Consider the following 12914-nt stretch of genomic DNA (forward strand, 5'->3'; position numbering starts at 1 on the left):
TTACCTCCTGTCATAGTTGTGGCTGCTGTGCAGCTTCGACAATGGCAGAGCTCCCGACAACACGGGGCCAAATCGTGTCACGGTCTATTGAGGCTACTTTGAAAGGAGAAAAAGAGCATTTCTACTCTTTTTTTTCTCCCTTTGCTGTGGGTGTGACCTGGCCAGGCCAGACATGGCAGCGCTTTGATTCTGAGAGGATGACAGCCAGCCCTTTACACATTTTAATACTGTTGAAAAGCTTAGAACCAGAAACATACCTCCATACTGCACAACAATGTGTCTGCTGTATGTTTACATACAACAACACATGTTCAGAAAAATACAAGGTGATTATGTAGGAATAAGCTTTTAATCCAATTTCTGAGCACTTACTGTACTGCCATTAGCTGTGCAGAGAAACATGTCTGCTGGTGTAGAAATGGTCTCGAGCAGGCGCACAGTATGAAAGGAAATTATGGTATTCATTCGGGCACCATAGTAGTTGTGCACAAGTAGTTACAGCACATAATGTCATAGTGAGACACAAATCCAGTAATGAGTGGTGTGAAATAAAATACACTTGCACACTTGCAAAGTAACAGTGATGTCAGGTCAGTTCTCCACACATGTTCCTTCACTGTGTCAAAGGGCCAATTCTCCTGAAGTATCGGCTGTAAAGAAGGTTTACATATTTGGCAAAAAAATAAATATATGTTCTTGACCATTCTAATTGTGCATGTATGTGTTTGCTTACAATAATATTAGCTCTAATACCCACTTAATCTTTTACCCTAAGTATCAGTGATTACTTGTGGTAATCTTTCACTATTATCGACAGACCCAACACAATTGTCCATCTCAAATTGGGTTTCAAATTATTGGTTTTGATGTCTTTTAAACGCTTAAGGTCATATTTCTGTATTTCTTTTGTATCTTATTTTTTTATATTATTCTAATATTTTAACATGTTTTCATATTTTATCTTCTCTGTGATTATTGTTAATGGTTTGTTGAAGTGATTTTTACATTTTCTATTTCAATGTTCTTTTTCCTTTTGTCATTATACTTGTGTTGTTGTGTGAAGAATTTTCAATTTCCTTGTTGCTGAAATATACAAGAATAATGAACTTGCCTTGCCTTGTTATGCCATTTTACGCTCCATGTCATCTGGGTCCATCTTTCTCATTATGAAGAAAAGACCTTGAGATGGATATCCTTGTATCTCTGGTATCTCTCCTCCTTTAGCTCACTACACAAAGTTGAAAAGCTAGCTTTAGCTTTGTATGTGTTGGGACAAAGTAAGTAAGAAATCCAATGTCAACAACAAAAGTCATTAGCATACATGCAGTGTAAGAGCAGACTTAAAGTCATAATAAAGATGCCGAGTGTAAACTGTATGTGCACCCTTGACTTTATTTCACAGTACTTTGTCTGAAAGCAGATAACATAGTATTAAGAAATAAAATAAAAAACACATTTTTGTGCTCTTGTTTGTTTTGATGCACTTGAACAACAACTGTTGATCTTTCTAAAGGTTTTTATCAACACTTTAAACTCTTATTAGACACAGAAGTGCTACAATATGCAGTATAAAAAACATGTTGCTAAATAGCTAAATGAACTAGAAACCTGACAGCTCTCAGAAGATTCTGAAACGCTTTTTATAAAAAGAACAACAAATGGAGACTCGTCAACAGTATCAACATGGAAATAAACCAAAAAGAAAATTTACACTTGTACATGTATCCCAAAATCTTAAGGCGGTTGATATATTAAGTCAGACAACCAAGTTAACACTTTGTAAATGCTTACATAACACATTCACATCAGGCTCATGAATGCTTCATTTCACATTAATGAATAATAGCGGCATCATGAAACACTTGCATGAAATGGAAGCAGAGTTATGACACAGAAAAAATACAAATGGGCTAACTAATGCCCGCAGTTATCTCCATACTCCAAGTCTAATGGAACAAAAAGATTCAATGAATAACTACGTCACTTAATACTTTGAATCCCTCGGGTAAGCTCTGCTATCAGGTTACAGACTCCAGGCAAATCCAACTAATCTATATGCCCTGAATTTAGTTTTGTTTGATCAATATTGGAAGGTTTCATATGCACCTTTTTGAGAATGCCAAATATTTCCAAATAAAGATGGACAAAATTCAGCAAGAGAAAATAGGGTTTTTGTTTTTGACCTCCAATAAATAGATAATTTAATCTGTCTGATACTTGTGGTTTGTTTAAAGCACAATGGAACCCACAAAAAAGACATGTTAGAATTCAAACTTGATGCAACATAAAAAGTGCTGATAAGCTTAGTTTGAAATTCACTGTCAAGGACTACAATAAGTGTTTTGTTCACCTGTTATAAAGTTAAATTCAATAAAAAACAACCCCCCCCCCCACCCCCACCCTCAAAAAAAATCTTCAACATTTAAAACTTCAGAGGTGGGAAACGTGATTTTAATAAAAGGGCCAACAAGTGCAGGAGAAAATGACTTAGCAAATAATCATGATTTACGGCTACATGACACATTTAACTTTGAGCTTTTTTTCCACTAAAGAGATGAAAAATGACCAGTGAACAAACTTTTGATCCATGCCATGTGGACCTGATGTTACTTCAAATGAATACATGAACCAAACCTAAATGTCATATTCCCACAGGTTTCAACATTGTTTTCATCCAGTGTATGTCTTTCTCTTCTTTTGCAATGGTTCCATGGCACCTGTCTGGAGGATTAAAGCAGTCAGCATTTCACTTATTATTCTAGTAACAGTGGTGGATTAATACCAGTACATACAAGTCTCAGCTTTTTCTTAAATGAAATGTTACAATAAATCTCAATTGAACTTTATTATGAGATCAGGAATGTAAAGATGACCTGGAAATACTTCCTTGTTACCTTATTTGGAACTGAAAATGATATCTCGTTATAATAACAAATTTTGCAAAAAGCTTTAAATTCATACACAGTAACAACAGCATAACTCTTCAGCTTGGAAGGAGAGTATAAATACATTTTTATTGCTCATTCATCGATAGGAAATGAATCATCATGAGCCTGTTTTGTAATAAGTTATGTGAACACCCTTTAAAGAAAAAGCGTTAAGTTTTTATATTTACTCCAAAAATTCATGATATACAAATTCACAGCCAGTAAGTCGGAGGATTCAGTTTCACATTCTCAAATGTTACTCTAGCATGTTGATATTCGTCATGGTACGTAGCTTTCATAATATACAAAAAGAATTGAACAGCCTTGCAGTTACAAACCAAATGAAACCTCTCAGCAAGCAACAAGGCCCATCCAAATATCAAACTACTTTCCTGCATTTATCGGATCAGACAGTATGCAATATAATACACTGGGAGCAAATATATTGAAGCGAAGGAAAAGACACAGTCGTTAATAGCATTAAATAAATAGTTCCTTACGTGAAAGCTGCCATAGACAGATCAGAATATGTATCTGTTACATTCATCCATCGGGCCCTCCTGTAGGGAAGAACAGCTGTCTTTACCTTAACAACAGGCGACAAAGTTCAGCTGACTTCACCTTTAAATGTAAGTGATTCATTGTAGGGTTACAATACCATGTCCGGTATATGGATGCTGTATTTCCTTCATGTTTTTACTTTCGAAGGAGTAACCGATACAGTAAAAAAAAAAGGAAAATTAGTCGACCAGGACCTACTGCTGTATGTTTGGATGAATCTCAGACATTGCAGAATTTTTGTAAACATTTTACCATTTTCTACTTTGGTACTAAAAATAAAAGTATGCTTCACTGAGACCCTCATTACAGCATGTCATACTGCATTCTACCTGCATAAAGTCAATGAGATTCCATCCACTGAATACCGCGTTGTGTAATTAAGAGAACATTAAAACAGAATCTGTCTGTAGTACTCTGTCAATGCGTGTAAAAGCTTTCAAAAGAAAGAGAATTAAAAAAACAGGCAGTGAAGGTAAAAATGACAAACAATCTGAAACGTTGGACCAAGTTATCTTAAATGAACAGTGCTCTGCTTGATTGAAACCTGATTCACTTACTAATACATTTCCATTTACACAGCAAACATTGCAAATATAGAAACCCATATCTGTACATAGTTTAGTTGAATTAAATATAAGCAGGAAGGATAGAAACGAAAGTTCTCTTTCAATGAAGGGTCCAGGTAGTTCCTCAGAAAAAAAGAGTGAGGTTTCAGTAGACACATCTTCATATTGTAGTTTCATATTACACAACAGCAAATCCACTGTCACAGGACTTGGCCATGCGATACCCAAAAACCTATAATCCATTGTAACATATATATTATTAATTTGCAATATATTTTCTTTTTAATAGATAAAAGTTTCCAGATGAATGCTTTACATAAAATGACAAATTTAAAGAATCTTTACCCCATGTTGCTCAAAGTCAAAAGAGAATGTGAGTCACTTCTAGTGAGTTGTTAATTATAACGTGGAAGTATCCATTGATGAAAATGTCAGATGAGGTTTTTGTGTAATTTCTGCAATGCGTGGTCCATTTTAAAAACACCTAAAGAGGTTATGATTTATGTTGGGCAGAGACACCTTTCCAGTAGTCTAGAATATCATGGAGGTCCTCATCCTTTGCAAACTGGACTTTCTTACGCAGTGCATGTCCCGCCGCCATGTACTCGTCATCTTTGTGTCGTTTACGGTGGAGTTTGAATTTCTCCCAAATGCTGTGTGAAGGTTTGCAGTAATATTCAGGACTGGAGGAGTAGCTTAGATTATGGTAATGAGAAGACATATGGGCATATGCTAAGTCTCTGGAGCGGGAGTGAGTTAGAGGCTCCAGCATGGAGGACTTGTGGCCGTCAGGTCCTTCAAGTTCCTCTATTTGAGCGTCGGGATACGAGTGCCGGTGGTCACTGTACTGGCGAATCTTGTCTGCCTCTGCCCTCAGGATGGCGGCGGCAGGTGTTACAGTGAGGATGGTCTCTCCTGTCGGGGAGGTTTTCTCTATGTACTTGGACTCAGAGCGATAAGGCCTGGGGCTTCGTGGTCCTCCTGTGGCAGTGCTGGGTCTCTTTGGGGAGGCGTCAGAGGTCCGATGCCTCTGCAGGGAGTGATGGTAGCTGTCCTTATAACCTGGGGATAGAAGGCCAGATTTACTCTGTGGGTGTTCTGATATAAGAACGAGCTGAGGCTCTGCGTTGGAAACTGCTCCAGATTTGACCCCCTGAAAAGATGTGGATTCTGACTTAAGAGCATCTATACAGTTATTGATGATTTGATTGACTTTATCGACCTCTTTTGCAATGGTGGAGATCTCTGCCACCGACCCTTGGCTATTCCCAGGCATACCCATGTCACACTCCCTGCGTTCATGGTGGTCCATACTTCTCACCTCCATATAATTTCCTTTCATCATTTGAGGTGTATCATTTATCTCTTGAAATTTGTACTGCTCCATCTCAGAAGCAGTTGGTAAGTATGGCATACGAGCCATGCTCTCCCCGGCCAGCAGCTGCTTCTGAGACATTCTAGAAATAGTCCCACCTTCCAGCTCTTGACCATATTTAAGTTCCATTATATTTTTTTTCAGGCTACTCGATTTTTTGTGCTTTTCATCTTGCTGACGCTTCCTTCGCAAGCAGTAGTAGACCACACCAAGGAAAATGACCATGCTAAAGAGGCAGCCCAAAATGGTCATGATGTAGTGAGTAGCGGTTGCGTTGTTCACAGCATTTTCTTTTCCATTCCGAGGTCCAGTAGTGATTGTCAGACAAGTGTGGTTGTGTCTAAGAGAATTACGCACGGAAGCGACACAGTATGTGTAATCAGTTTGGGGTTTAAGGTTTTTGAGTTCGACGTCCTCTTTTATGTCTTTCAGGTTTTTAATAAATGTGAAAAAGCTATTGTTATACAAAACCAGGATATACATCTTCTTGAAAGGATAAGGAATCTGAACTGTGATGGTGGCACCTGTATTTGATACTTGCTTCATTTTCATCATAGGGGATACTTCCACATCATTGTAGGTTGTACTGATGGTAAGGTCTTCTGGTTCTGTACCTGAGGGACAGTCTTCCAACCCACAAAGTGTTGAGTCTGGTGGGGGTGTCGTGGGCTCTGGGGGTAGGGGAATAAATGGTGTCACGTAGTCATCAGTACACACAGTGGTGAGCATGTGGAGTGCATTTCGGTATGTCGGATTGTTAGGATTCTGGCTGAGTAAACTATAACCAGAAACACCAGGCGGAGAGTCACACACCATCCGCTCATTGGTCCTGTTGGGGAAAACTGAGAGCCATTTGACAAAACCAAGTAACTCACATGAGCAGTTGAACGGGTTTGTGTATAACTCACAGGTGGTCAGTTTGGTCAAACTGGTAAATGTGGACCCATCTAACTGTTGTATTCGGTTCATGGAGAGATCAATGTTCTCAATGTTTGGGCATTCCCAAAAGGCATTGGGTGTCACAGTCTCAATAAGGTTTGCCTGGAGGTAGAGGTACTGCAGCTTTCCTAAACCCCTGAGGATCCCCTCTGTCAGGTTCCGCAACTTGTTGAAGCCCATTTGAAGGACTTGTAGATTAAATTGAGCAGAAAAGGCCCCATCCTCTATGTAGGAGATTTCATTCTTGGTCAGGTTCAGGTAAGTCAAGTTGGCAAAGCGACTTAGGGCGGAATAATGTATACTTTTGATCTTGTTTTCATTTAGACGAAGGTCAACAATGGTGCTGTTGATATGCTGTGGGATGGCCTCATATGGTGGTTGGTTTTGGCTACAAATCGCAAGCCAAACAAAGCCCTTTTCACCCTCGATTAGCCAGCAGTCTCCACTGACTCTGCCAATATGAGTCAAATATACAATGGCTACAGACCAAAACAAGGCACTCATCACCATGCCTGAGCTGCAGGCCATTGGTGCTTCTCTGAGAGAAAGGGCCAAAAAATAAAATGAGTGGAGAGGGACTCTGCTGTGGTTTCAGAACAACTGAGACGACCCTTCTGGGAAATCAGCTTGATGTTCGACTGTTCTCCAGGCCAGAAACAATCCTTTTATTTGTCTCCTCTTCATTGATGGATGCTATTGTCCTCACATACCAATCAGAGAAATGTTGGGTATCTGACCTTCCACTCAGTTTCTTTCATTGAGGTTTGCCTTCAGTTTACTGGTGGTGAAGTTTAGAAGAGATTTCAACGCCCCAGTTTGGCTTGTGCTTTCTTCTTTAAAGGTTACCATCATTAAATGGTCTCATCTTATTATTTCTGCCACTCTCTTCCTTAATGCATCTCTTTCCTGGCATGGAGGAATAACCTGTGAGAGAGACAAACACATAGTTGACATTAATTACATTTTATCAGAAAGATTATTGTACTTCTATTGCACATGATATTGCTGAACTGTTGCACACAAAGCAAAGGATCCATGTTTTCTGCATTCTCTCCATGTTCATGCCACACTAATTGTTTTGTACACAATTTAGAAAAGTGTGTGCAGTCCCTGTGGCGGACTGCAATTTAAGGGAACCATGGGCCAATTACCACCTGACAGGTTGGGGAAAGCAGGGTCCCTGTTTTCACACCATTAACCTGAGGACTGTCAGGCCCGATCAAGAGAGGCCACTGTTAAGACGCTGCATTGAATCAATTATACAACAACACGTGAAATGACACTCTGGATCAATGCAAGTAGGATTTTCCTCAGAAGACCTTCATGAATAGATTCATATCTTTTGAACACTGATTCTAAAAGAGAAAAGACAACGATGAGCTGTGGTTACTAGATTGACCTCTGCATTAAATTAAGATATTTATCAAAGGCAGACAAGCAGTGGTTGCAAAAATGGGAGCAATGATTCTGTCTTTTAAATCTGCTCTATAGGCCAATGCAGTTGAGAAACATCCTTATGTTGCTGTAAAACTTGGTTCTCATGTGAAAAATACAGTGTCCAACAAGTGCCAGAATATCCCCCAGCTGGAATTAATAAAGTATTCCTGATTCTGACTTGGATTGAATACTCCAGTTGATTACTCCATTTGGTTTTGTTGTTGTAGAGTTTATACATAATACCAGTTAAGCCACGTTGTAGTAAAAAGTAAATAAATTCTTAATTTCCAAAATCCATTATCTCTTCTTTTTCTAAGAATTGATTTTGGTAACTAGCATGATTTTTAGAAACTCTGGTCTATAAATCCGACTACATCCAACTATTTCTTTATTTTTGACTTTAAGAACACAATCATAGAATAATAATAATTATAATACTAATAATAAATTGCATTGGCTTTTTCAAGTCATTTTCTCCATATTTTCACATCTAGTGTAGTATTAACATTTTTATTTATAAAGTCTCAAAGAGAACACTTCTTGTTGACCTAATTACACTGACTAATGTTAACACATTAACCAAGATGTGATTAAGGTCAGAAATTATAAACATATACATTGTGTTAATTCAAAGCAAATTTTCCATGCCACTTTATTCTTTTGCTAAATGTGGCTTAATGCTGTGCTCATGGTGGATCAATGTAACATCTTTATGAATAAGATAACGTGTACGGTCTAGACATTCTCTTTTTGTAAAGTGTCTTGAGATAACATTTGTTATGAATTGATGTCATACAAATTAGATTAGATTTGTTAGATTTATCTTTATTATCATTGCATGATATACAACGAAACTCAGTTGAAGCAATCCTGTTTGCAGCATATAAAATACAAGATAAGTACACATACACCAGCACACACACACACACACACACACACACACACACAAACACAATCCAAGCACATCTCACCCATACCCACATACACATTCATACCCGTAAACATTTGTAAAAAATAATGTAATGAATACTTTATAAATTAAAGATAGAGTAAATGATTGATAAAGTACCCTTAATGGATAAAGTACAAACTACAAAATACATGCATAAAAACTAATTGGAAATGCAAACTCATGGAATTTCAAACATGCAATTAAAAATGTGATTAATCATGATTAACTTTTTAAAATACAGGACAAACTCATATGTTTAAGATTTTGAATCAGAATGTGCTGAGCTGCCTTGGGTTTTCCTTTAAGTGTTTGAGTGTGTACGTGTGTGTACGTGTGTGTGTACGTGTGTGTGTGTGTGTGTGTGTGTGTCTGGGGGGTGGTGGTGGTGGTGGTGGTGGTGGTGGTAGAGGACATAGGTGACAACAGGGATAATCATAGTTAGAATTAAATGAAAGTGACAGTTTACTACAGAGAGTGTACTTGAAACTGTAACCCTACCTGCCACCCTGGACTTAAAGATTATTCCTGCTGACATTTGACCTTTGTCTGAGTCTCATTTAACCTGGAGTGCTGTGGTTCTTCTCATCATACATCAAAGAACATAATGTTCATTTGTCCCCTTTGTTCCCTTGGTTTGACACTTAATAAAATGAGTCTCAGTTTGGGGGTAGAAACCAGAGTAATTGTTAATCACTAATGAAAATCTAATATTTAGGATTGTATCCTTATTCATTAGCATCTGTTTTGTTATTATTACAGTTATCTTGTTTTGCAAATGCCTTTTTGATTAAAAACAAAATAACTTGAAAATAATGTAAATGAGGGGCAGTTCTGGTTAGGCAGGTAAAAGGGAATGACTTTGTATAAATTAATATGAATGTATATGATTCTAAAGGTTACAGAGCTTGGGCATATGGCTGTTCTTTCTCTTCTTGTTTTTTCTCTGTTCGTCTTATTGAAGTTTATTCTGAGGATCTTCAACATGTCTTATCCCTGAGCAAATCTAACAGACAATAAAACATCCCCTGCGTTTTCACCTACAGTATGTTACTGCATGCTTAATGTTACATTAAAATTACATACAAACCTAAAATTAATAAATAATAAGTAATACAAGAATGATTGGACATCATATTATTGGAGAAAGAAAATCATATGAGCTCTGAATCATGTCCAGCGGTACACACTTTACTGTGCACTGATGAATATCATATCAGCTGGTACAGACGGGTTCTGTAATCTGAGGCTTTGTATGTTTCACATAGATTTCGGCTCCCCTGCAGGGTGTGATTATATGTTAATGTAAAACTCACAGTTTAGATTAGGTACACTTTTGCCCACTTTCAATAGACTTACTGCAGAAATGCAATGTGGTAGGTCTTCATTGGCATTTCACAATTTCTACTAACCGATTTTCATTCTTTACCCCGTATTGTAAATATAATGTATAATACAGTAAGCTGTATTGCTATGTGGTCTATGCAAAAGCCACTTTCAATAATAACCAATAACCGGTTTAGTTGCTGTCAGCATGAACATTTTATTGCCATTTCGAGTGCGATAGAGTTCCAGGACTGAGGGCAGACCATTTCACTGAATTTAAGTCCTGCAAATCCAGCTTTCTGCAGGACTCTGTCTCTGAGCACTTAACAGTGCACAGGCCAGATTTTATTCAAAGATGCATTAGAGTGACATTTTATAACACAAATGAAGGGCAATTTTGGGTGTTTAGAAACAGATTTAAATTGCATTCCTCCCCCGTCTACACAGCTCTGAGAAATTAGATGTGATCTCGCTGACTGTGACCAAGTAATAGCAGTGGTCAGCTTTTCAAGTACAGATAAAGAGCATCCTGTGGTGGAGGACACAGCAGCATAATGCCAAAGGCTGCCATTACAAAAAGCACCTTCATTATGACAAAAGAGCAGTGGCAGAGGAGCATTGAAGAAAAGAACACTCTCACAGCAGCTGGGAGGAAAGAGGTTCCAAATCAAATGTTGCATGAAATGAGTATGAAAATACTCTGTTGAGGCAAAAGGACCTCTTAAAGAAAGAAATGACGTTTGTTACTCTCAAGCCTCTGACCTTTTATCACAGATAGCGCACGGCAGTGACTGAGCTCTGACCTGACCCTAAACTCGCTCACAGTGTGGCACTGGTGTGAGACGCTTTAGGAGGCTTAAAGGAAGTTTAAGTTGAACCTGAGAAGTCTTGTCTTATTAGAATGCGTCGGCTGTGTTTTGTTTGTCCACAGTGACTCACTCTCTACTGATTCACTTCCTCGCCACTGAAACCATGCATAGATTAGAGCTGGGCTTGTTCACCCTTGTTAGAGAGAAACACAAACACACACAGGCATGCACACACGGATAGGTGTTGCTGCAGCTTTTGCATGACAAAAATTCAGATTTCGCATTCAAACACGGTCTCTACTCCTGCAAACATGTCCTGATAAATCCACAGCACATGACAACAAAAAACAACGCCTGTAGTGGTGAGCCGTTAGGGGACAAACAAAGCAAGCAACTACATCAAAATTAATTTTCAGTGCTTTGTTTTCATGCAAATCGCACACTGTATATTCAGATCTCCAAATAAGCCCAAGGCATTGAGCAGGGTATGTTTCCTGATGAGAGCTTATGTGTATTTGCCACCACAGACCCTCTTTCCATAATGACAGCAATCTGTGTGGTCCAGTGCGAGCCCAGAGTGCAGCCTTCCAGAACACCCGAGGCATCAGAGCCGAATTTACTCCCCTATCACACACAGGCAGCCATTGCACAGTCTCTTTTTCCATTTAGACTTTATACACTGGGTAATGAAGGCATTTTCTTTTTCTTCTCTTCTGTGGATAACCTATTGAAACCCCCGCTGTTGAAGAATGATTCAAACACAACCTTGTAAATTTCAGTTCGCTCGGGGGCCTCTTCATACTTCACTTCTGCTCGGTATATCATTGTACAAAACTCTGTAAAATGTGCAGAAACAGAGAGGTCTATTTTTTTTTTTTTTTTTTATTACAACAAATAAAGTGACCACATTTGTGAAAAGTATCTAATACTTTGGCGTCTTCTATGAAAATTCACACAAGGGGTAAAACCCCGTTGAAGAAGTATGAGATCTTTTAGCCGCAAAATACGTTCTGGTTTGAGTCTTTAAGTGTGAAGCAGTAGAGTCATTCTCTCTCTCTCTCACACAGAGCCTTAGGAGTGCTGCTCTGGCTGCCACAAGAGCCAACGCTTCAAGGCAAACTTTGACACAAGCTCCAGAAAGCCACAATAAGAAAAAAGATCTTAAACCAATGTGTCTGCCTCCCTGCAAACAATCGTCTACACACCAGACTGCACCTCGACACCCTCTGTGGCTATCTCTGCCTCTCAGTCCCATTCTGTTTCTTTTTACCTGTGTGTCCAGCAATTTCGCCCTGCATACTAAACCGGTATTTCTCTGTTCTATCTCCAACACACGTGTGATATCAAAGGATCAGCTTTAACAGTCTGAGGCCCCTGCATTTTTCTTGTTTCCCCCCCCTGCGCTTCCTATCTTTGTGCTTTGTGGCGGTGAAGGTGCCTCCATCTCTGAGGACCCTCCTCATCCATACCAATGACTGCCCTTTATTTGATGTCATTGAAAATGCATGCTGGGAAGAATGAAAAGAGTAAAAGATGGGAAACCAGAAGTGGGGAATCAATTGAGTTGAAATGGAACTACTTCTCTAGGGGAGGGGAAACATTGTGCTCACCGAGGTACTGAATTACTTCAAAGAGAAGGCGAGAGAGGGCATATGCTCGGCTTTTGATAGATGATATTAAACTCATACATTAATTACTCCGGGAATATTGAATATTGGAAAGAAATGATGGTCCCGTCTTCTTTGAATACTGTTTGCTTAAAGTTCTGCACTTCTTATTGCTTCAATAAAAAAAACTTGGTTTGTCGTTTGCAGCAGACATGAAGTCAGCAGATGGAGTTTCTACTTACTGTAACCCGACTTCTCTTCTAAGTGTGGAATATTGTGTGCCACCTCGATGCACTGCATTCATTTGTTTTCCAGACAAAGCCCTTTATTCCCACATGACAATTGGAGTTGCTTCCTCATATAAAAACCGAGCCAGAGGAAACATCCTGCAGAGTATTTATCACAGTCTGACCTCCTG

The 12914-nt window shown here is 38.8% G+C and overlaps 1 protein-coding gene across 1 annotated transcript in view; it reads right to left on the reverse strand.

Moving 5' to 3' along the window:
* Positions 1–1372: 1372 nt before the first annotated feature.
* The window catches only part of elfn1a (extracellular leucine-rich repeat and fibronectin type III domain containing 1a), a 71339-nt gene continuing 59797 nt past the window's right edge, over positions 1373–12914 (reverse strand). The window contains exon 3 of the mRNA XM_020642525.2: positions 1373–7292. Coding sequence (XP_020498181.1) covers positions 4548–6896 — 2349 coding nt within the window. The 5' untranslated portion in view covers positions 6897–7292 and the 3' untranslated portion in view covers positions 1373–4547. The remainder of the gene's footprint in view (positions 7293–12914) is intronic.

The sequence above is a fragment of the Labrus bergylta genome, chromosome 16 (genome assembly GCF_963930695.1).
Source record: "Labrus bergylta chromosome 16, fLabBer1.1, whole genome shotgun sequence".
Taxonomy (NCBI): domain Eukaryota; kingdom Metazoa; phylum Chordata; class Actinopteri; order Labriformes; family Labridae; genus Labrus; species Labrus bergylta.